The 24,415-nt window shown below is 38.1% G+C and overlaps 1 protein-coding gene across 2 annotated transcripts; it reads right to left on the bottom strand.

The window, feature by feature from the left end:
* Positions 1 to 925: 925 nt before the first annotated feature.
* Positions 926 to 22,946, bottom strand: kdm5bb (lysine demethylase 5Bb). 2 transcript variants are annotated; one of them, XM_079636673.1, is made up of 28 exons: positions 22,604 to 22,946; positions 19,290 to 19,367; positions 18,681 to 18,803; positions 18,053 to 18,223; positions 17,371 to 17,427; positions 15,854 to 15,997; positions 15,235 to 15,313; positions 14,976 to 15,094; positions 14,040 to 14,198; positions 13,768 to 13,887; positions 13,459 to 13,617; positions 13,156 to 13,337; positions 12,285 to 12,447; positions 12,086 to 12,205; positions 11,710 to 11,904; positions 10,398 to 10,579; positions 10,078 to 10,202; positions 9,436 to 9,586; positions 8,091 to 8,205; positions 7,595 to 7,965; positions 6,435 to 6,573; positions 6,105 to 6,284; positions 5,328 to 5,486; positions 4,766 to 5,239; positions 4,277 to 4,373; positions 4,000 to 4,172; positions 2,675 to 2,911; positions 926 to 1,831 (listed from the first exon to the last, which is right to left on the bottom strand). In XM_079636673.1, the coding sequence occupies exons 1-28, from the start codon at positions 22,754 to 22,756 to the stop codon at positions 1,697 to 1,699; spliced, it is 4,560 nt and encodes a 1,519-aa protein (XP_079492799.1). In that variant the 5' UTR covers positions 22,757 to 22,946; the 3' UTR covers positions 926 to 1,696. The 2 variants fall into 2 exon arrangements, with proteins under 2 accessions (XP_079492799.1, XP_079492800.1); XM_079636674.1 differs by lacking the exon at positions 17,371 to 17,427 and having other exon boundaries at positions 22,604 to 22,939.
* Positions 22,947 to 24,415: the final 1,469 nt, after the last annotated feature.

Here is a 24,415-nt window from a genome sequence, read left to right as displayed (position 1 = left end):
TCTGAAAGATGTAAACAGTGAAAGATCGTGTGGCTGGTAGTGGCTGACATGGCTGAAACTTGCTGCATTTGGTTAAAAAAAACCTTACATATTGTGTAAGTTCGGGTGGCAGGCGCATCTGATCGAGTGGCCGGCGCATATTTCCGTGACTGGTCGAGTGGCCGGCGCATATAACGCAGTGGCAGGCGCATATTTCCGTGACTGGTCGAGTGGCAGCTCCCCCTGCCACGCATATTTCCGTGACTGGTCGAGTGGCAGCTCCCCCTGCCACGCATATTTCCGTGACTGGTCGAGTGGCAGCTCCCCCTGCCACGCAAAGATTTTACCTCTACACTAAAGGCTTCTGCAGCTGGATGATCTGGCAGTTGCATAATAATTACCACTAGATGGCCGCACTTTCACCAGTTCTTGCCAGGCATTATAGCAAAATAATTCCATATTAGTAGAAAGAGTAGCATTTACTGTAAATTAAACTCATTTGATATCTGATTGTTAATATTGTCTAATATTACCAATTCACAAGTAATTCAATTGAAAGTTATTTTAATAAGTAAAAAGTATATTGTTGTGTGCATTCATTTTTTTACGTTTCTACTGATTATTATTCAATATAAGAAGATTAGAGAGTTTACGTGAAATCGATAGCCATCTACAAACATTTTGATAAGTAAAAAAAGTAGAGCGATATACATGATGTCTGATAAATTAAAAAGAAAAACTAACAGGGTTAAAAATGACCCTAGGTTAAGAAGTTCAAGCATGAAATGCCTAGTATTACCTAAAGACACTAATACCTGCAGCAGAGAGGGTCAAATTCAGTTTCAGTATATAAACAATGCTAAAATAACGCTGGTCTGTGATCAGTGTAAAGAAATCAGATGCACCACCACACCAGTGATCAATAAATGAGGAGAAGAGGCTTTGTCTGATATTAGAACAAAGAGTTTTATTTCACACTATAAATTGGGACACTTTTTTTTTTTAAACAAGCTAGTCAAACCCTAACACCCCCCCACCCTCACCCTTCAAAACGGCTTGAGCAGGTTTTGTGGCAGTTCATTACACTCTTCTGTCTGCTACAAATCTGACGTCTGTGTGTCCGGTACATATCCTGAATATCTCACCACCATCTCTAAAAGCACCAACACAACTGAGACCGCCCAAACCTGAAACTTACAAACGACATTATTGCTCCGATAAATAAAACTAATCTACAAAAGGAAATAAAACAACACAACGGAGAGAATCCCAGATGCCCGTGTACTGAAACGGCAAGTTTCCAAAAAATAGTTTCTCTGTATTTATTATTTATTGTATTTGGTGAAAACTGTTGGTTTGTCTTGTGTTGTGGCGTTTCTGGCCGTGCATGCAGAAGACCTTCGCTGTGTTTCACGAGAGCGCCTCTCCTCCACACCAGAAAGCAACACAAACACAAACCCATGCACCGCTATATTCATTCAGCATTTAGCATATTTATCATTGTTTTAGACAATCACAAACAGTTTGACAGAAGGAAAAAAGCTGTAAAAATACAAAAAGGTGACCAAATAGTATCATTCAGGACAATAGAGTCCAACATAAAGAGTAAAATAGCACCGTTGTTACAAAGGTCAGAGGTCGTAGGATAGGGAACGGGGAGGGTCAGTTACACATCCAGGAGAAGGGATACAGGAGGATGGGAGACCGATTGCCACCCTCACTTCCGGCGGCCCGCATTGGTTGTGTTGCAGGTCACGCACATGTAGTCCTCCTCGGCTGCGAGTTCTGCCGATACCCCCACACATATCATATGGAACCAGCGGTTACAGCAGTCACACTGTACCCAGTACACCTGAAGCACAGAGAAACCAGTCAAAATGCATTCAAACACACACACATACAATAGAGTGATCCTTAAAAGATGGCAATCTCGATTTACACACCCATGTGATCTTATTCCTAATAAATGACACCGATTCGGCAAAAAAAAAAAAACAGGTTCACAAACAACAAAGTTATTTCTAGGTTACAATAATTCAAATGATCACAGAAGTACTGGGATACAAGTTTATATTTCGGATATAAATACTGATGTCTACGATAGCGATCTAAATAGAGTAAATCAGCTTTTGAAAGTAACGTGATGCTTCAAATAAAGATTGTATCGATTATATCAATACACTATAGGTGGAGAAAAGTGGCTGTTAAAAATATATTTGTCTTTAGCTATGTTTCCATCCAAAGTTGAGAATTTAACTTGTGCTCAAATTGGAATAGCGCATAAAATATTTGTCATAAAGCAGCGTTCCATTCCATGCGTTTTTACGTTTTTGTTTTTACTTCAGGGACAATACACAATAATGATACATAATGTATTGGGCCAGATTTAGCCAACACTGTCCAATTTCCAAAAATCCACATAAGTAGGTGGATGGAAACATAGCTATTGAATCATTCATTCAAGAAAATAGTTTTAAAAATGCTGATTCATCCAGTAATGAAAAAATGTAAGTCTTTTTGAGTGAGTCATTAAATCATTAATTCAAACTGATTTCTTTTTAATTCATTCAAAATAATTTAAAAAAAAATGTAAGAGACTGCAGCAATTATTTGGTCAGAATCCCTAGTAAATGACGTAATTTTGTTGTGTTGTCTATCCAGAATTGTGCAGCTCTCATTACTTTCCCTCCCTCACCTCTTCCCCCTCCGGCTGGAGACAGCTCTCTGCTGGACACAGGGTCATATCCTCCTCCGAGTCTTCCGACTGAGACACGTCTGATGCAGAGACAGATGCTGCTTTCCTCTCTCTCCGCTTCTCCGTACCCATTCTCTGCTTCTTGCTTTTCGGCTTTATCCCTCTATCCCTGATCTCAGTATCCTCTCTGTTCATTCGCCGCTTGGCTTTCTTCTCTGCTGAAGTGATTGCATCTCTCTTTAGAGTGTGAAAAAAAGAGGAAGACAGAGAAGTAATGAATGTGAATTCTTAAACAAAGGTTCAAAACTTTTTCAGGCTGAGGACCCTTTGGTGGATCAACACCAAAAGTTTCCACAAAAATATTAGGAAGCACAACTATTTAACAATGATGATAATAACTAAGATACGTTTCCTGAGATCCAAATCAGCATATTGTGTTGTATACATTAGTGATGGCTGCTTTGCCATCACAGGAATAAATTACATTTTAAAAATATATGAATAGATAAGTTATTTTAAATTGTAATAATTGCACAATACTACTGTTTTACTGTATTTTTTATTACATCAATACAGCTTTCATGAGAATAAGAGACTTCTTTCAAAAACATTTAAAAAAGACCCCAAACCTTTGAACTATGCATTTACATACTTTGTATAATAAAATAATTATTATTGATGTTATATACTTATACAGTTTAATTTGAATGAGGGAGGAACCTTCCATTTTTAAAGTTAACTTACTTCTGTATTTTTTTTATTGCATTTTTTTAGCTACACATCTAGCTATACAATAATAGCTAGATCCCACTGAAGAGCTCATTCAATAAAAAAAAATTAATGAGCTAAAATAAAACAAATAGTGGCCGCCTACTTTTTCAGCAGCCTCGGTTCTGTAAGTATTTTCCATAAGGATTAAATAAAGATACTCAATTGTTAAAAAAAATCCTCAACCATCAACTAAACCAACAAGCTCCAGGATAAATTACAATATCAAAGTTTGATTTGAAACAAGAAAGCTGCTTCAAAGATAAAAGACTTGCATGAAGCAAATTATGTATTCAAGTGAAAAAAACAACAGTAGGCCTACTATTGACTAATAAATGGAATGTATACAATATATTTTATATATTTGCAAAATAATAAAATATATATTCATTGTTTGAGAGGGTAGGGAAACTCATTGAATTATATAATTCAAGATTTATGGGAGTGGGAAGTCACTGCTGAGCTCTTTTGCCATAGCATTTTAAACCCCGATTATTATTCTCAATTAGTGATTGAATTGTATTTGCTAAACATCATGAAAGCCTCGCACTCTTTACCTCTCTCTGCGGCGAGGAGTGTTTCTGTGTGAGGTAGGGTGTGTGTTCTGTGTGGGAAGTGTTTGTAGTCGGGAGGCCGGACAGCAGAAGTCTGTAAAGCTGCTGGGTCTCGGGGACAGAAACCTGCAGGAGCAAACCCTCCACCATCAGTTCCTCCAACTCCGAACTGAGACCTGGAACATAGACGGATTCATTTTAAAACAAGCAGTCATTCTGCACTTGCTCTGCAGTGAGATTTCAGAAACTAGGGGTTTGTGTATGTGAGAATCATACAGACCCTGGAGAGGGATACAGCGTTGCTCTGTGTAAAACACCGTCTGTTCCTGCCCAGAAACATGCCAGTCCTGACTCTGAGATGGAGATCCACACGGCTGCTACAATAAAACAACAATGACTCTTTATTGATGGGTAGAAAGCAAAAATGGCTTTACACTGCTACAAAAAATGGGGAGAAAAAGGGTAAACTGATGTAATTCACAAATAAAAACAATATATATTGTTTTAAAAAATAATGAAAGATAAAAAAATTAAATAAAAATAAAAAAAGTAAATATAAAAAGATATTACAAATAAAAATTAAATATAAATGTATATTTTATTATATACATTTTAATTGAATAATAAAAACAACAATAATAATAATACTATTGAATCAAATAACATGACAAAAAATAGTAACAGTAGTCTGACTGCAAGATTCTCACCCCTTTAGAAATAAAACATCGAACCACTAACAGTCTGGTTTCTGTGTGAAATAATGTCTAACCTTCCTGTTGTGCCCAGTGGTCCTGTGGCTCTTTGTAGGTGAAGCTACTCTGCAATCCTGAGAGGTCGGCGAGAGATCATAAGAGTCTATGACCTCTCGTGCCCGCCGCTGCCAGCTGACAGTACGTTCAATCATATAACGTAGAGCGTCACCCTCAGGGAGACGCACACGGATCCGCTGCAGTGATGACAACAGTGTCAGGATCTTGTCCATAGGAGGCTTAGTCGAGCGTAGGCATAACGGACACAGCCAGGCTTCAGGGTCGAGGGGATCCGAGGGCCCACGTACACACACGCTGTGGAAAGCATCTCGACACAGCTCGCACTGCAGCATGGCTCCCATGGCTGGCTTCTGACACACACACACTTTGAGAGCAGAGCAGTCCGCTGTAGGCAGGAGCTTCGATTCATTAGCTGCACGGAGAGAGCATAGCGACTCCAACTCTTTTAAACGAACCTCAGCCAGAGTAAACATCTGCGAGAGAGAAAAAGAAAGTGAATGATAAAGAGAAGCTTTTCGTTCATCTACAATATTTCTGAAATGTATCGTATCGCGAACTTACAGCGGACGCAGAGTCTTTGCTGTCTGAAAGTGCTCTCTCCACATCACTCATACTGTCCAGCTTCACAAGCTTCTTCTTCCCTGATGACACGCACTCTCCCTTAACCTTCCTCATCTTCTTCTTCAAAGAGCTGCCCACTTCCCATCGGGGACACACGACCTGCACAGGTGATCAGACCCATTAAAAACCTCAACTACTATTTATTCAAACCAAAGTTTTACAAAGTTTCTTTATGAGTGAATGAAAACATTTTCAGGTCATATTTGACCCCAAAATCAAAACCAAAAAAATATGAAATTATTTAAAAATTTTGCGCATATGTATTACATTCTCATAACATTTATTTTGCAAATATGTTTTGCATTCTCACAACATATCTTTATTGATATGTTAATAATTAAAATACAATTTTATTAAATAAAATTATACACTTTGCTTTATTATTTTTGAAAATAATTGGGACAACAGTATTTAAATATTATAATCATAATCATAGATTAACAATATATAATTAATTTATATCATAAATGAAAGCAAAGGAATAATTTAAAGAGGGTTTTTTACATTGAAGTAATTAGATTATTTTGCAATGATCTATAGTCATTTTCTTTATGCCTTTAAACCCAACCTCTAATTCAATTATAAGGTTATAACAACTTTTAGAAGTTAATTTTGAAACTTTCTATCATTTAAGAACTAAACATCTATTTAAATTGTTACAAATTCCACTTAAAAACGTTATATTTCCTATTAGTTTAATAAACTGTCCAGTCTAACCTCCAACAGTGAGAAGGGGGAGTTTTTGATGAGGAAGGTTTTTGTGGCTGACTCTTTCCAGGCCTGCACCTCTGATACCAGAACCTCCAGCTGGTCCAGAGGCTCCAGCCGCACAGGAATAGCATGAGCTCTCAGAACCATATCAGAGAGCGAGCTGAGAACCGGAGACTGACCTGCCACCTGCCAGCACAAACAGAAACGCAAAGGATCACAACTACCATTAACATAACTGACAGATTTTTTTTCTCCCTTCAAAAACATGAACAGACACGAGACAGTACCCTAGTGTGCAGAATGCATATATAGTTAATTTAGCGAGGAGTACTCAACCTGTAAATCCTCAGCTTCCTGAAGCCATTCTTTAGCCCTGTTCAATGTGTCTTGTAGTAGGAGGCAGTTTGGCAGGTACGCAGGAACCCCGTCCACCTGAGTCAACATGGAACCGAGCGTCTCTAAACTCTCTGGAGGCCTAAAAGGAAAAAGAAAACACTTTAACAAATGTCATTCATCTCATTACACAATCACTTTGTGGAGCCTCCTGCAAGTCCTCAGCACGCACCACAGGAGTTAATTCAGGCTCATTCAAGAACTGCTTTGCATTTCCAAGCCTCCATTTTGTCCTGAACTGATGCAAATGTTCATCTGTTGTATGAAAGGAAGTGGTTCCCCAATTGTTACAGCTTGAAACCTGAGAGCTCACTCCAATGGTTACTAGCCTTATGAAAACTAGAAATGTTGTCTTGGAAACTAATTAAATTAACATACGCTTAAGTTGAAGTACAAAAATGACTAAAACAAAAAATAAATAAAATTGAATTAATGCTATAAAAAAAATAAAACTAATTTAAAAAAAAAAGTCAAAAAGGACAATTTTTAAAACTTAAAAAAAGTCAATACTATTAAAAAAATATTATTAAATACTATTATATTATTAATTAATAATAATATTACCGTAAAATTATTTAAATAACACTGGTACACTATCTATTCAATGCCATTTACATGTTAAACGTTTGGACGGGGACACTTAACGAACGACTAGCTGAAACATTTCAGACTGAACTGACTACACACTTAGACTTTTCAACGACTGCAGCAGATTTTAAACACCGACTGAATGCAACTGTCTCTGAGTCTGCGCGTTTGGGCATGATCAGTCGTAAGTATTAAATTACATTCATAATTGGCATTACAATCTTTAAGTGTGTCCCTGGCTTTAATCACAAACTTTTTTTTTTATCAAAAGACATCAGGTTGAATTGTGCCTTTTTTGATTGATTGTTTTCTTTTGAATGGATGAGTTGCACTGTTTAATATAGAAAAAGTATCCAGCGTATTTGTTACAAATTTATTTTCAATACTACTTTACACATACCATTTTCTCACAATATAAACGGTTCATTATATATGAAAATATATAGCTGCCTATATTTGAGGAAGGGGGTTCATCATATTTAGGAGTCTGTGACATCACTCAGTGCTGCCCCCACCTGGCCTTCAGCAGTGCCTGCGCTTTCTCCTCCAACTCCTCTGAGATCGTGAGCAGTTCCTGCAGCCGAGCCATCGTGCGTTCAGTGGAGGGATGCTGAGTCAGTCCAACTCCTCGATCGATCAGCCGGCGCATGCTGTCCAGAGAGAGGCCGCAGGGGTTTGATACCGGATCCTCTGCCTGGTCAACTCTGGCCAGCCACCGCGCCTGTTCCAGACGCTCCCGTAGCAGCGGCAACTCCGGAAGAAACACGTCAAACTGAGAGCCCTCCTCCAGCAAGGACTCGATCTCACTAACAACATCTGCGCTCACTTCATCGGAGAGAAGCTTCTCACTGTGCTGCTGGAAATCCTCGATGCTATTCAGCAGTTCCTGAGACAGAGAGTGTTAATAGCTTCTATTATATGAGCTGTTTAGAGATGAACTGTGCCTCATTCATCTTCAGGAGGACTGCCTGCATATGTGTGTGTGTGTGTGTGTGTGTGTGTGTCAATCACCTTCAGAAGCGGTGCCTGTGTCAGGCTGCAGGGCAGGTTATAAAGCTGACGGACAAATGATCTCATTTCCTCCACAGTGAGCTGATTAGGAGATTTACCCCCGCCTGTGCGATACCTGCAGACAGATGACGGCAGACAGACATAAACAAATGCACGAAAGCATACACAAAATTCACATGCCACATGTGTCTAGACCAAACCAAACCACTGTGTGCAGGAAAACGTAGCCCACCACATTGGAAATTCCCCTTAAATGGAAATAAACACAGAAATAAACACTGAGTCGAAGTACTTGTATAGTGAGTGTGTGTGAGAGGTCATTCTTGCATCCGTTTGCACTATGCAAGTATGTGTATAGACGGATGTCATTGAGAGTTGCAATGCACTTGTTTTTCAGCAATCTGCACCATGAGCTCCACCATTTTTAAGATGCATCGCGCATGTTAAGGGAAAACATAATATTCAGCAATAACTTTTTTTTAATTAAATTGATCAAAAGTGACAGTGGAGACATTTAAATTCACACAAAAGATTTATATTTCAGGTATACAGTTTTTTTTTTTTTGACATTCTATACTAATCAGAGAATCGCTATGAAAACTGTTCCTTCATTAAACGTTCCATTCCGTGACGATCCGGCCGGGCCGCTACCGATATGGTTTCATTTTCCACTGTGGGGCGGATAAGTGATTTGGAATGTAATACAAATGCATCAGTCATCAGTCAATGGTAACGTAAGAGTAATGATATGAGATGTACATATAGCGACAGTTATGGAGAATGATCAGATCTATTTTTTTAAATGTTATTATTAATTTGTGTTTACATTGCTCAAATAGCACTTAGCCAGCTACAGAGCAATTGGTAGCCAGGCAACAGACAAGTGACCAATCCTGAGTTGCAACGTCTCTACACGCATTCTACCAGCACGGTTCGGCACGGTTAGCCAAGCGTTCTGAGAATTCCGGGCCGAGAATGGTTTATAATCGTGCTGTGCCAAACCAGGCTCAAGTGGAAACATAACTGGAACAGTTCCTTACCGTTCTCTTAACAGTTTGGCTTGATGGTGGAAAAGCGGCTACTGGTATATTTTAACATTAATAATAATAATGTTTCTTGAGCATCAAATAAGCATATTAGAATGATTTCTGAAGGATCATGTGACATTGAAGACAATCAGCTTTGCTGTCACAAGAATAAATTACATTTTAAAATACAAAACAGATATTCTAAATTGTAATAATATTTCAAAATATTACTTATGATATACATTTGGCTTGTTTGAGTAGGTTTCATTATAGTCTATTTGTAGTGTGTGTGTGTGTGTGTGTGTGTGTGTGTATACCTGGTCTGCCTCTTGCCGTTTAGCAGTTGCTGAGCAACAGACGAGCATTTCTCAGCATCTTGAGTTACTAGCCTTAGCTGACGTAGCAGATCGTTCTCTGGGAACGACTTCTCATTAGACTCCTCTAGAAGGGTGCGAAACACTGTGACATCTACAGCGAAAGAGAGAGAGAGAGCCAGAGCAGAAGTGAAACTCAATACATGGTACTCACAAATGCATTAACTGTAGTCATGTAACATTTCATTACTGAAATACAATATTCTATTAATTGCAGGATTTGATTTTGTATTTAAAACTTTAATGTACTTAAAAATTAATTTCTACATGCGCAGAAAAAAGAATACACTTTTTTGCTTAGTATAAAATAATGTTCTTCTTTAGAATATCATGCAGATGATTGTGTACATTCAGACCAGGAACATTTAAGTAAATAATAAGTTGTAATTTTGTATCATTTAAAAAGGAATTTATCATCAAATTTAATTTCTACATTTAGTGTATACCGGTACATACATTTATTTGATTTACACATTTATATTACTTTTATATAATCATAATAATAAAACTACACGTTGAAAGTGGATTATCATTCAGAAAGATTCAAAGACTATCAGTTCTGGAAGTTTTCAGAGTGAAACTCACTGCGTTTCTTGTCTAGCTTTGCTTCCATGACCTCTGTCACCTTTGACGCCCATTCATCATAAGACTCCGCCCTCTGCCGCACAGCGTTCATCATGGGGTAAAGGTCATCCAGTGTGTAACGGTAACTGTGTGGTTGAGCATTGCAATGTGAAACTTTCACCACGTTCAGTTAAGAAATCTGCACCACTGATTATGATTATTAGCAGTGGAATCACTTCAATGATTTAATAAATACATGTAAATATATGCATTTTCTTTGTTGATTTTTTTTTAAAATAATGTCATTGAGGAGTACTGAAACCAGTGGAGTGGAGACTTACTTGAGTGTGTAGTTGGAGACGGGGCAGGAGCAGAGGTCGTAGGCATGGTGTAGACACACCTGGACTCCTGGTCTGCAGGGGCAGGTGAGAGCAGTGAGGTAACAGGTGGTGCGACACTTCACGCACTGCCTCTCATCATCTGCCAGCAAGTCATATTCAAACAACTCACACTGGACCACCCCCTACAGAGAGAGAGAATATTAACAAATGATCATCTATAGACAAGTATCTTTTTTTTTTTTTATTCCATATATTATGAAAAATGGCATAATCAGACATTACTAGAATCTCTAACATATTAAAATAACCAAAATTAAACACCATCATGACCACTACCATATTCATTAGGGCTAACAATTAATTAGACCATTTTTTTGTAGTTAATTTGTCACTGAATTGCTCAAATTTGCATTATTAGAATAAACTAAACACCATTACATTATATTTAGCTAATCTCAATTTAACACATGGTCAATTTAACATTGATATCTCAATAATATAATATAATATAATATAATATAATATAATATAATATAATATAATATAATATAATATAATATAATATAATATAATATAATATATGGGCTTGACATTAACTTTTTTGCTCACTAGCCACTGTGGCTAGTGGTTTTCTAAACTTACTAGCCACAATTTTGACATCAATACCATGGGGGAAAACTGCCATACAGATATTTTTAATATCTCATAATTTGGCAGCCGGTATATTAGGCTGTTGTCACTTTAAGACCTGAAGCATGTACTCATTATACTGTTTTATATAGCTAATATACTTGGCTTTATGTGCACACACTTTTGTTGTGAGCACAAAATCTGCAGGAATGAGTAAAATTATGCGCAATACACGCAATCCCTCACCGATATTCAAGCCCTCTAACACCAATCAGGCAGCAAATTAGGGGAGGCGGGTTTGTTTCTCAACTCCCTGTCGGAGATGAAAAAGCGCAGCTGGTAACGTGCTAGTATCGATACGTATCGGAAAAAAAAATCTATATTTTTGACAAAACTACATTGCACTTAGGTTATTATTTCAGGTGTCTTTTTAAAAGACTACAATAAAAACATTTATTGAAAATTAAACCCGCCAAAGTGGCTAGTAGGAGTGACTGTTACACGCCACTGCTGATATACACCTGCATTTGGCGGGTTGGCGGGTGTGATTGTCAAGCCTTGAATATAATATAAGAGTAGTAATGAACAGTATTGCATAAATTTACACTATAGTGTCATTCACACAAATTGCATCACACGCACACACACAGAGACTTGACAGGTTTTGTTTGTGTTCTCTCACCATCTTACGAACTTTGTCCCGTAACTGTCTCTCCTCTCTTATCATGAGCCGCATGTCCTTCTGTACGGCTGACGCCAGAACCACGTCCAGTTTGCCGGCCTTCGTGGCCATATTACACACCATCTCATCATGAGAGAACACACAGTAACGGTGCAGCAGGCGGTAGTGATCCACACACTGACGCCCCAGTGGCATCTGCACACCAAATTTACAAAGCAAAGTAGTAACAAAAGATTACAACAAAAAAATACAGGAAAAATAACTGCAAAAATGAATGTGAATTAAAACTCTCCATGCTCAGCTCTGAGACCTGACCAAGAGAATCTACATTAAAAACAGTCATTGTAACAGCAGGATTGATCGAGGAAAAGCTCACCCAGTCCACTGTGCAAAAGTTCACAGCCTCTGCAAAGTTGAAGCCCTGGTTGAAGCCGCTGTGATAGGATCGCGGAAAAGTGATGACAAACTCTCCTGCGCACTGATTGGTTCTGTAAATCTAAAAACAGAGCATGTGTTACTCACAGGTTCTCTATGCGAGTGTGTGACTTGTAATTGTGTGTATAAACGTTACTCACTGGTACTCCATGGGCCATGAGTGTATTGGGGTTCATGATTGTGACGAGCTGGTGTAGAAGATCCGGCTGAGACTCAAACAGTTCCGGGGCCAGTTTCTTCATGACTGCCTCCAATTGCTCAGCGGCAAAACCAGGAGCACCGTACCAGGTCTTAGGTTCTCCCCTAACACACAAAACACATCATCAAGGTCTTCACACATACATGAAAGTTTTCGGTAAGATTTTTGAAAGAAGTCTCTTATACTCAGCAAGGCTGCATTTACTTAATACAATTCAAGTAAAAACAATAATATTGTGACATATATCACAATTTAAAATAACGGTTTTCTATTTTTTTGAATTTTCAGCACTCATTACTCCAGTCTTTAGTGTCACATGATCCTTCAAAAATCATTCTAACATGCTGATTTGATGTTCAAGATTTTTTTTTTTATGATTATCAATGTTGAAAACATATTGTGCTGCTTAATATTTTGCAGAAACAGTGATGCATTTTTTTCAGGATTCTTAGATGAATGAAAAGTTCAAAAGAACAGCATTTGTTTGAAATATAAATATTTTGTAACATTATAAATAACTTCACTGTCACTTTTTATAAATGTAATGCTACCTTGCTGAATTTACACAAAAAAAATGAAGGAAAGAAATTAGTACTTAAAGGACAATTTAGTCATATCAGATATTTCCTCTCTGTGACAACACACACTCTCATGGGTCACTGTTTTTTAGATTATTTATAGCAGACACCAAATTTAAAGCAAAAACAAGGTTGTATGGGACAGAAGCACAATCAGTTCAGCATGCTGCACTGTATAAAGCACAAATATAAGCATAGTTCCCCCTTTATTAAGCATGAACTTGTGCTTATTACCAGTGCAAGTAGTTGATTGAATAGCTCCAGTGGTCCTCAATGTGCCAGCAGAAAGAGGAGAAGCACATGCCCACGTAGAGCCACGGCAAAGTCATGCCACAGATATCAGCAGTGACATGGGTCAGCACCGACGGTGTCATCATGGCCATGTTATTCAGGTTCCACCCACAATCAAGATATTTCTACAGCAACCAATCACAGCACAGAATAACTAAATCAATAATGGAAACAGGATGTACTACATATTACTGAGAACGTCTGACATTATTTTACATATCTCAAAATCTGATATTTCTGTTGTACCTCATCATGCGGTGCAACCTTAAACTTTCCACCCTTGATTGGAAAACCGCTTCCGAACTCCTTTGAAGCTATATCAGCGCCATATTCCACGGTCACATCCTCCTCAATGGTGCCGACCAATCTCCAAAACTCTTTTTCTACCAATTCGGTGGGTACCATCTACAACAAACACCATATTCAGTATTCACAGGACAAAAATTAACATCAACATCAGTGGTTATTATGTTAAGGTTAGTTTATGTTTTAACATTATATTTGTATATACTCTTGAGAGTCAATGTTAGAGTCTCAGTAGGGTTTCGTACATACATGAACGGGCATGTTGAAATAGTCTGACTTGAAGGAGTCTGCCATTTCCCCAAAGGATTTCAGAGAATAGTCCCTGTACGCTTGCTCGAAGCCAAACGCCTCCTGAGGTTTACAGCACTCCTGCAGAAACACATAAATAATGAATCAATCATCTATTCTACTGAATCAAATTCTTTTTAAAAAGTAACATTGACTGGATAGGGATGCTAAAGCAGAACTGTTCAGCTTCAATGATAAAAAAAAACCTGTTACTTTACACTATGCAAACTCACCCGAGCCAGACACTTAGGGCACCTCCAATCACCTTTAGGAACCTCACTGAGGGGCGGGATCAAGCAGAAGGTGTGGTAGCTGTCATCACAACCGTCGCAAAGCAACAAACGATCCTCATCGTTCCCTTTTCCACACACCAAACACACATACAGGTCCACCTAGAGAAAGACAGAGTGCACTATAATATCACAAGCCACGTTTACAAGGTTTAGCTACACAAAGTGTTTGAATAGAGCTTAGTTACAAAAGAAATATAGTTTAAGTGAACTCGAATTTATTTCACAGTACTGTACAATATTATAAAGTTACTCATCTCATTTAATGATCTTAAACCATTGATGTTGATTTTAAGGTTGTGTAGGTAAGAATTGTCTAAATAACTTTTTCAAATTGGCTTAAACTGTCTTTATATACCAAATTACCAATACATAATTAAAATGTAAGTACTTTGAAAAAGAGAGTATAAAAATTGAGTGACTATAGTGTATTTAATCTTCAAAAAACACAGCTCATTAATTCCTACCGGGACGAAACAAGTGATTGGCTTGCGCGACTGTCACTCTCCGTCGCCATGACTACCGCCGCTATTACTGGCTCTGCCCACGTGCACGCAGTCGCGCACCCGTTTTTAGGTGGGACTGAATGGAATTAATGAGCTGTGTTTATTGAAGATTAAATACACTAGAGTCACTCAGTTTTTTATACTCTCTATTTCAGAGTACTTGCATTTTAATTATGTATTGGTATATAAAGACGGTTTAAACAAATTTGAATAAAAGTTTTTTTAGACAATTCTGACCTACCCTACCTTTAACTTGTAACGACTCTAAACTACAATCAACAGAATCCATTTGTCCACGGTTCATTTAGCCTACATGTGAGAGAAAAGCTCAGCAGAACTTACATTTGAATAAGAGATAGGGGAGAAAACTCACCACGCTCACTGGAGGAGGGAGGATGTTTTTCTTGTAACGTGATTTGCTTTTTTCTGGTTCAGGATTCAGCTCATTTATCTCCACAGGTTCCTGCTTCACCTGTATAGGGATCTCCCTCTCTAATACACACATACAAACACATTTGTTAATATAAATACACTGATTTGACTAGTCAATCACGCAAAGCAAACATGATTAGCATAACTTTATTATAGATCTGTGAGTCATGTGAGATTAGATGCAAAGGTTAGTTGCTCACCTGGTTCAGGCTTGGCAACGAAGGAACCCATCCTCCTCCTGAGATTGGGTCTGTTCTCACATCCCTCACCCTCTTCCGACTACAGACACACACATTGAGCATGCAAGTTAAAACACTAACAAATCTATTCGTTTAACATTGGAAAAAAATATTATACCCTACCTTTCCAAAAGTTTGAGGTCAAAAGTTTTTTTTTTTTAAAGAAATTAATACCTTTATTCAGCAATTACATTTTTAATTTGCTGAGTTTTTCATGTTTTTAAAAGTCTTTTCAACTTTACAATAAATCAAAGAATACATAAATTATTAAAATTTCCACAAAAATATAGCAGCACAACTGTCTTTAACATTGATAATAATGCTTCTTGGGCACCAAAACAGCATTTTAACTTGTAATATTGCAAAATATTAAATTTTACTGTATTTTTGAACAAATAAATACAGCCTTTGTGAAAATAATTAACTAAAAAATCTTGCCAATCCCTGTCAAATGATACTGTATAACCAAACTGACATACTGACTGGCATGGAGAAGTAAAACTTCTTTAATCTAAACTGACAAAATGGAGGCAGATTGTGATTATGAACATACAGTATGAGTGCGAGTGTTTACATTCACCTCTGTTTTTATCCTCTTGGCTCTTCTAGCAGGTGCGCTCGTGTCGTTGGGCTGGACATGAATGTTTTGCCTCTGCAGCAGATCATAGGGTTTATACTCTTTATCTTTGTCATTTACATCATCCACTGGAGTCTTCTGGAGACACTGAGGAAAACAAGAAAAACAACTCACCCAGTTATATGAGCCCTTCAGTCTGGAAATTAACTTGATGAAATGAAAAATAATATCAAATAAATAATTCACTTTCCCTCATGTAGGTTTAAACTTGAATGAATTTCTTTTTTCCCGTGAAACTCAAAATTAGATTTTGTCCAAACTGCTCTTTTCCATGTTGCAAATGTGATTAAAAAGCTAAGGCTGAATGGCAAGATTTTCAGCAAAAAATTTACATTGTACTATTGTTTTTTTGTTTTTGTTTTTAGCTTGGCAGCCAATGGAAAATAACAGCTTGTGAATCTCCATTTGTGTAGAGAAAGTCAGTCATACAGGTTGAGAACAACATCTAATGATCCATTAACTTAATCATTAACTTTGGTGGTAAAATGATCCAAAAACTTAATTTCTGTATGAACTATTCCTTTAGCGTGTAATTTAATAAAAACATTAGATCTGTTTTTGATCCAGAGTAATGTTTACATTTTTAATTCGCAGCTAATGAAGTCAAAGGTCATTTTAAGGTCAGCTCAGTTCTCCACACTCGAAATTGTGAAACTTCACACTTTAAAAAATTCCCTCTAAATCACCGTCATCATTTCCCTCCACTCCAGAGATAAGCTGTGCTAATGTGTGAATAACCTGTTAGCCTGGCCTTAAAGAGTGTTACATCTGTGATTGCATGCAGGAAAAATCCTCAACATTCTCGGTTATGCTTGCTACCACTATCAGATTACAGATTAACGTAGAAACAGAGGATAGAGGGAGAAGAGAGAACAGCTGGAGGTGTAAAGAGATTAGCGTGAACAGAAAGCAGGTCACAGACTCTGTGGTTGAGAGGAGGAGTAAGAGGGGGGAGGGGTGGAAGAAAAGATGCGGCAGAAGTCAAAAAGACAAAAACAGAAAGAGCAGCAAGTGAAAAAGACAAGAGAAGTAGGTGGAGAATGAAAGCAACAGTGTCTCGGCAGGATGGCTGCGGGTTTGGTGGGGGTCAGGACGGGTTGAATGCTGTCCGTCACAGAAACAACAGCTCGCTCCCATTTGTTACCCAAACTCAAAAAGCAAAACACTGCGTTAAGAAAAATAAATAAACACACTCACGCTGACAAAAGCAGCAAAAGGAAATGTTTATAGATCATTACAATAAAGTACCAAGGAGAGATTGTGTGTAAAACATTAATGAAGGGGTAGCAATACATGATTTTATTAATATGATCCCTAATTTTTACACTTTAAAGATGGAGAGTGAAGAGCCACAGCGACTACTAAAGGAAAAACATGAATTGCCACAGGTCCCATAATGACATCACATCCTGTCCATATTTAAATCGTCAGATTAAGTAATGGGGAAAGTAGAAACGTACCTCCTCCATCCCAGGAGGTGCCCTAAAACTTGACAGTTTGGCTGCGATCTCAGGAGCCTGATGTAGAAAAGAGCACCCAACATTACAGACACACTGCCAGTGACCTCGGAGTCAGAGGTCACAGACATCTCTAACAGAGATGTCAAGCATTCAGTCAATGGAAAGAAAATTAGTTATGCAAGAGCAAATGAAAAGTAACTTGGAGCCTATGACCACTGACCGGATTAAAGAAATATAATACATATTTACAGTGTGAAAAAAACACATGAATATGATAGTGTTTGTGCTTTCAAAACATCCAGTTAATTAATATTGATAATATATAATATCTAAAGACAAAATAAGTAATTTGCGACCACATTTGGCAGAAGCTGCAGCACAAATAGCAGTAACGCTGAAAAGATCAGCACACATTACAGGAAATCAAGCAGATAGAACACAATAAAACACACTTAACAACCACAGATTGCATTTATGCACAGAGAATACTCCATTAGACCTTAATAGTGCACAAACTAATACTGCTTACCCCGAAGGCCCAGCTTTAATACTGCAGACCAGCTGTAACCCGACTAACCCCAAAAGCCGCCCAAACACACACGGTGAACTCCTGCATGACTGCTGAAAGCTTTATGCAGAGTGTGTGATATATTGATTTGAAGCATCTATAAGTTAGACTCACCAGCAGGTTTGTCCCAGACTGGAAGAGGTTGTACGGATACAGGACCCTCTCATAATGGGCCCTCAGGTGGGACCCCACAGCTTTGCCTGGGGCAAAACCCATCGTCATGGCAATCTTCGTCCATCTCCTCTCTCTACAAACCAAATCAAATCCGCCCTCATCTGCAACCAACTGGCAGATGTGGAAAGAGAGTTTTGGACTTCATTGTAAAAAAGATAATTAACATTTATCAATGCTTTAGTTTCTCTTGGCCAATGATAAAGAGCCCAGCAGTTACACGAATTAAGGTCCATTCACACTATAATAACTATTTTGACATCCACACCAGCTAAAAATATTATAACCACATGCTGCAGTTTTGTCGTCTGTCTTGTTATGAATTTTTGATATTTTGATTTGCTCTCAATGTTTTTATCGTTCATGAGTTCATCGTTTAAAAATATTTCTGAAAGTTCCAAAGACATTGTTCCTCTTCCCCATTCTCACAGAATGAGAACTATTTTAAAAACTTTATAGTTATTGTTATAATACTCTGAGACACATACAGATATGAGTCACAGGTTCCCAGCTAACAATATTAAGAGTCATAATGGATACCATATACTGTACAGAACAAAGACTCACTCACTTTGTTCAGCTGGTAAAGATCGAGGATCTTCCGCTCCACGTGTGGAATTTTGAGCGTGCATCCTTGTAGTTCCCAAAACTTAGCAATCTGGTCCAAGAAGTTGAGTTTAACTCTGGTTTGAGCCTGCGAGAAAAGGGGGGTTGATGGAGGTGCAAAGAAAAAGAGAAAATAAGAATCAGCAACATTGTGAATGGTGCATGTTAATTATTAAGCATCTCAGAGACAGTGTTTTTTTAATATCAGACATCTCAAAAGACCCAAATTCTGCTGACAAGACTGTGACCATTGACCTTACAATGCAAACATGCACCCTTCAGTTTCACTATATTACTGACGACATCTCATAGACACAGTGTTTTTTAAACAGAGGTGATGATATTTGCAAAACCCTGACCCCAAACCTAACCCTGTGACAAACCTGTTGATATCAGTAGACTGATTTGACAGATTTATGTCCAGGTTTTCCAAGCACTTCAGATGACCTCGCAAGTTAGTGGTCAGCACGTCTCACTATCTTTGAGAGGATATTTCTAAATATTTGGCCCTCATGAATATAGCCAAACTTCTATACACACAATTTCTCAGCTCAAATCAAAATCATATAATTACCTCTAACTCGTTGAGTCTCTGGATTCGTGGAGTAAAATGAAGTCTGTCAACATCACATGCAAATGGAGGCTGCCAGTCCTAATCACAGACACACACACAAAGTTAACATACAATTAGTAAAGTTACATTTCTTATACTTTTATTGATATTTATTTAAAATTTCTGAAGTTTATTTAACTTTAGTATGCAATGTCAGCATAATTTCACAGTAAAAATCAAGCAGTGACATCCAAAGGCGCCTAATGAAGCATTAATTGTATGGTCATGTGATTTACATTCTACATAATTTGTCGTTAAAAGTTAAAATGTTCACAAAAACAAACTTTATTTCCATCAACAGCAAATCCAAACTGCGTCCTTGAGTCAAACCTCTGACTCATTACCGCTGAGGTCATGAACACAAACATGTTCAAAACACGAAAGGCTTTATCGAATAAATAATTTTTTATCTTTAGCTTTCTGATTTTCTGAATTCATTCAGCAGCCTTCTGAAATCATCAAGAATGGGTCTGCATGTGCACACAAAAACAAGAAGCTTTTGATTAGAAGGTAACTGTTTTTCATGTTTACAGATAAGACTTTCATTCTGAGGGTACTGGACACTGATAAATTAAACGGGGACACAAAATATCTACATAAAGATGTAAAAACACACCTTTGGAACACCACATTTTATACAAAATTTCAGAAGCAAAATAAGAAAACTAGTTGCTTCTCTTTCACTATCCCCCTCCCCCCTCCTCTGCATTCATAAATTTAATTGAAAAGATCTGACGAAGACAACCCTGTACAAATGTGACTGGTACACTGTGGTTTGTGGTCAACATACCTGTGAATGTGTGTCTGCTTAATACACTAGCTAAAAGTGAGCTAAAAAAATATATCACATTCACTCACACGCAACCTGCTGTGGATGGCTAAAAGGTGGAATTATGGTTCTTTCAGCTCAGTCCCCTATATATAAAAAAATGTTTTGTCTAAGTTTAACATTTTCTTTGTCTCCAGCCTCCCATAACCACATGCTTACAATTGCACTCAGAAAAACAGCAACACACACAATCGTGTCTCCAGATACACACAATGTAATTAACAGTTTGATTACAGAGACCAGACATTTTCCTCTTGGGATCAATAAAGTGTTACCCTTTCTTAACCAAATAAGGAACCACAATCAAAATGTGCTGCAAAACCACACATTTTACCATCAGTGAATTTAAAATGCAGATAGGTTTACTTTTACACATTTAGCCTATATAAATAGTGTATGTAATCATGAGGAAAACAAAACAATAATTTTTACAAAAAACAAAAAAAAAAGGAGAGAAATACTTTTTCCTGCCTCATAATGCATAAAATGGCATATCCATAGATAGACACACACCAGTGCAGGAGTCTGTACATTAAACCACTGTCCGTTGAGATAATTGACTACATATACAGATTTCTGCCTGTCTTATGAACAATATTCACCACAATCTGCATCGACTACCTCAGCTACACAAAATATATGAAATGCAGGTGAGTTGTGCGCATATAAGACCATTTATTACAGTATTTCCTTGTTTGCTGTTCAGGCAGCATAGTTACAGAAAGACACAAAATGGCCAGATGGTACATTCACTCCAAAGCTCGCAACATGGAGGACGCGCCCGGCCCGAGGACTTCATCTATCCATCCACAGGGTTCGGACCAGAATCAGCCGAGTGAGCCAAACCGAACCTACGAATCACTTTAGTTTACACGGTCTACATGGTTTAAAACGTGCCGGGGTCCAACGCACGTATGTTGGTGGTAGAAAGCAAGGGGCCATTTGGAAAACATTCTCAGCTTATAACCTTAGCAAAATATTACTTTCCGGTTTATTAATGAGTCAATAATACCCAGCCATCGTACTATAACGATGCTTGACATGTTTTACCCCGTTAATCGTCGCTTGTTAAACGTAATTACGCTTTCCCTCATCTGCGACCTCACGCGTGCCGTGAACCACGTCACGTAGCTGCGAATCTAATAGATTCATACCCGAATTCACATCAAACCCGAAGCCAGTAGACTACCAGAACCAGCGAGTTTGATCCAGAGCACGTCATGGCCATAACACATGGAGCGAGAATTGTCAATAAATAAGTAAATGGCATTTAAAATAACATGAAGACAAAAACTAGTTTTAGTGTCCATAAACATGAAAATAAATATAATGAAATACATAATGGGGTTGTCAGACACACAAAACCATCTTCAGATATTAATAAATTATAATGTTCGTGTCATTGGACTCGTCTAATGTTCACTCACTAACAAAGACGCCAGAACCACTGAAACCCTTCAAACTGGATTAGACAGGTTCCGGAGTTAAGAGTTCGGATTCAGATTAACGCCGCTGGTCTGAACTAGATCATTTCGCTAATATGTAAACTATATTTAGTCGCTGGGTATAAACGGTAATTAATTAATTGCATTAATCTAATCCGCACACAACCACTTTTGTCACAGAATGGATTTGCTGACCAGAATAGATGATATAGACTAATTTATACCATCATTGTATGCTTAATCTGTTCATATAGCCTAGGCAATCATGCAATACAATTAATATAGACTAAAAATTCAATTAATGACCATTTAAAAGTAGCCTAAGTGTGCTAAGGTGAAAATGAAAGGAAGTTTTATTTCCGCATTGGCAGGTATCTCCTTGTCTCTTGGTGTTTTTGTCTTTTTTGTTTTGTCTGTCTGGTATGAGGACATTAAAATCTCGTTAAAAAGTACATTGAACTCATTAAAAGCCTTTCAATCAAATGATGAGGTAACAGATGGGGGTTTCTGTTCGTCAATGTCAACAACAAAGATGCAGAAGCAACTATACCAGGACTACGAATTCAATGTACAAAAATATATAATATAAAACGATATTTTATATCAACGATAATTACTGACAATCAGCAAACTAAACTAAGTAAATGTGACGTTTAATCTAGTACTAGAACCGAGACAGGCCGTAAACTACACTTACAGCGGCTATAAAGAGCCATTTTACTGTATAATATTCACACATCCGCGATGTTTGCGTGTATTGAGCAACGTTATTGGGCTCGTGGGTCAGAAATCCGGGTCATGCGGGTCTGCAGGTCGAGCACAGACCCGGCAGAGCTTCGGAAATTCAACTGATTTGATGCCTATAGACACACAAAGCGGTTCGGCAGTGCTGTCACTGCGCCGCCATGTTTAGACATTTCCCTTTAAATCGAACTCAGAATCACTCCGCAGATCCGGCCCGGATCAACCGGTCCGATTCAGACCGTCCGGACAGCACTCACCGGCGGCGGTCGAACCTTGCAGATCCCTGTTTTCTCGGCGATGGGTCGGATTTTATTGATAAAGGCAAACGGGTCTGCAAATTCCTCCCAACTGGGCTCGAACACCGGGCACTCGGGCGGTGGGGTAAACTCAGCCGGGCCCCGCTGGGTCATCCTGCAGGTCCGGTTCCGGAGCAGAATCGAGTCGCTCAGCGAAGCGGGGACAGAACTTCCTGGGATCCGCAACAAGGTCTGTCCGTCCGTTACTCCCCTAGTCCGGCTAACACTTGAACAACACGAACAATCAACACACACGCGCGCACATACATACACACACTCACCGTGACGTGACTGCTCTTAGGCTGAGACCACATCCGCTCAAAAATCTAGAGACTAAGTGAGCGTGTCCACTCATTTCTAGCGTTGAAGAAACGCTTAAAATACATAATTAAACCGTGATATTTACCGTTAATTGTTGTATTTTTTAAACCGTTAGTCTTTTTTGACGCGTTACGATAATAGCTGGAAATACGTTGTTATTCGTTGTCGACTTAGTGCACGGCACGCCGCACGCGCTTTTGAAAATCAAGAAACAAACTAAATCTATTTACTACAGTTACCTCACCTTCAAATACAAGTTCACATTTTAAACTTCTGCACCCTTTATTCGGTCATGTGACATTTAATTTAATGCCAGTGTACAAAGAGATACCAGAGTAGATGCAAAGTGGTAACAATGTTTTACAAGTTCAAATCCACTGTCGACTTGTACGATTACGTGAAAACTCATAAGAATACACTTGTTCTGCACTGTTCACTGTTAATTTAGAAACTTTAGGAGCTCTGTGTGCATTTATATCCACTCAAAGCCGTCAACTGCTTCGCTCCGCCCCAGTGTTTACCTCTGCGTATGGATACCTTCAGGTGACAGCTGATAGTGGCTGGGACTTCTTCTTTAAATAGACTCACTGCTACTGCTGATTGGACGACTTGCGTGTAGAGAATGTGACGCAATGCAAGGGGGAGGAGGGGCGTTGTAGTAAAGCGCTTTACGTAGTGGTCTACTTTTGTGTTTTGTGTAAAGGTAACTTTGGTAGTGTCGCACTTCAATGTGAAATTTAGCATTGTCATGTTTTATAATGTTTATTATATGATAATATTATATATAAATAATATATAAATTACATAAATTACAAGGCCACGTCAGAGGCTGAGAGTGTAACACAAAGCTTATTGTTTTAAAAGTATTATTTTGTTATAAAGGACAGTGATAGATAGGAAGGTAGCAGTGCTGCATCTCAAACCTGGCCTATAATAATATACTCTATTATGCTTTCATTGCACATCTATTAAAATAATCATTATTGGTGTACAGACACTCACATTTTATTACAATTTCAATAGTCATCCACATTTTAAATTTTATATTGAAAAGACAAAAAAACTCTTATATCTCTAGGTTTGGTTGAAGTTAATGTAATATTGTATTTATTTTTTTCTTCACAAAATAAAAGGTTGAGATGAAACAATTATTGTGTTGTAATATAATCGCGGAAGACTATGATTTAGATCAGGGCAGGTCGGTCAGAGCTCCACCGAAATATTAATCCAAAAACTTACATGTAAACTGAATAAATTATAAATGTGTTCAGCCTTCTGTTACAAATATTGTCGGAAGTTCTACACTATTTAAGTCGTAAAGGGAGCGGGATGTATCTAAAATGTAGCGCGTGGCTTCGGCAGACATGTATCATGAAACTGGGCAGATGGTGTCCTCCCCAGCTCTACCGTGCCCCACAAATTTTCTATGTAAATCTGTGGAGAAAAATGGAA

The sequence above is a fragment of the Phoxinus phoxinus genome, assembly GCF_949152265.1.
Source record: "Phoxinus phoxinus genome assembly, chromosome: 15".
NCBI classification, from domain to species: Eukaryota; Metazoa; Chordata; class Actinopteri; order Cypriniformes; family Leuciscidae; genus Phoxinus; species Phoxinus phoxinus.
This window is presented reverse-complemented; position numbering and strand designations above follow the sequence as displayed.

Coding starts and splice junctions, on each gene's coding strand:
- kdm5bb (XM_079636673.1), bottom strand. CDS start 22,756: ATGACCCAGCGGGGCCCGGCTGAGTTTACCCCACCGCCCGAGTGCCCG. Junction 17,428..18,052: donor AGTCTGGGACAAACCTGCTG/GTGAGTCTAACT, acceptor TTTCTACATCAG/GCTCCTGAGATCGCAGCCAA. Junction 5,487..6,104: donor CCCCCTTCTCACTGTTGGAG/GTTAGACTGGAC, acceptor TCACCTGTGCAG/GTCGTGTGTCCCCGATGGGA.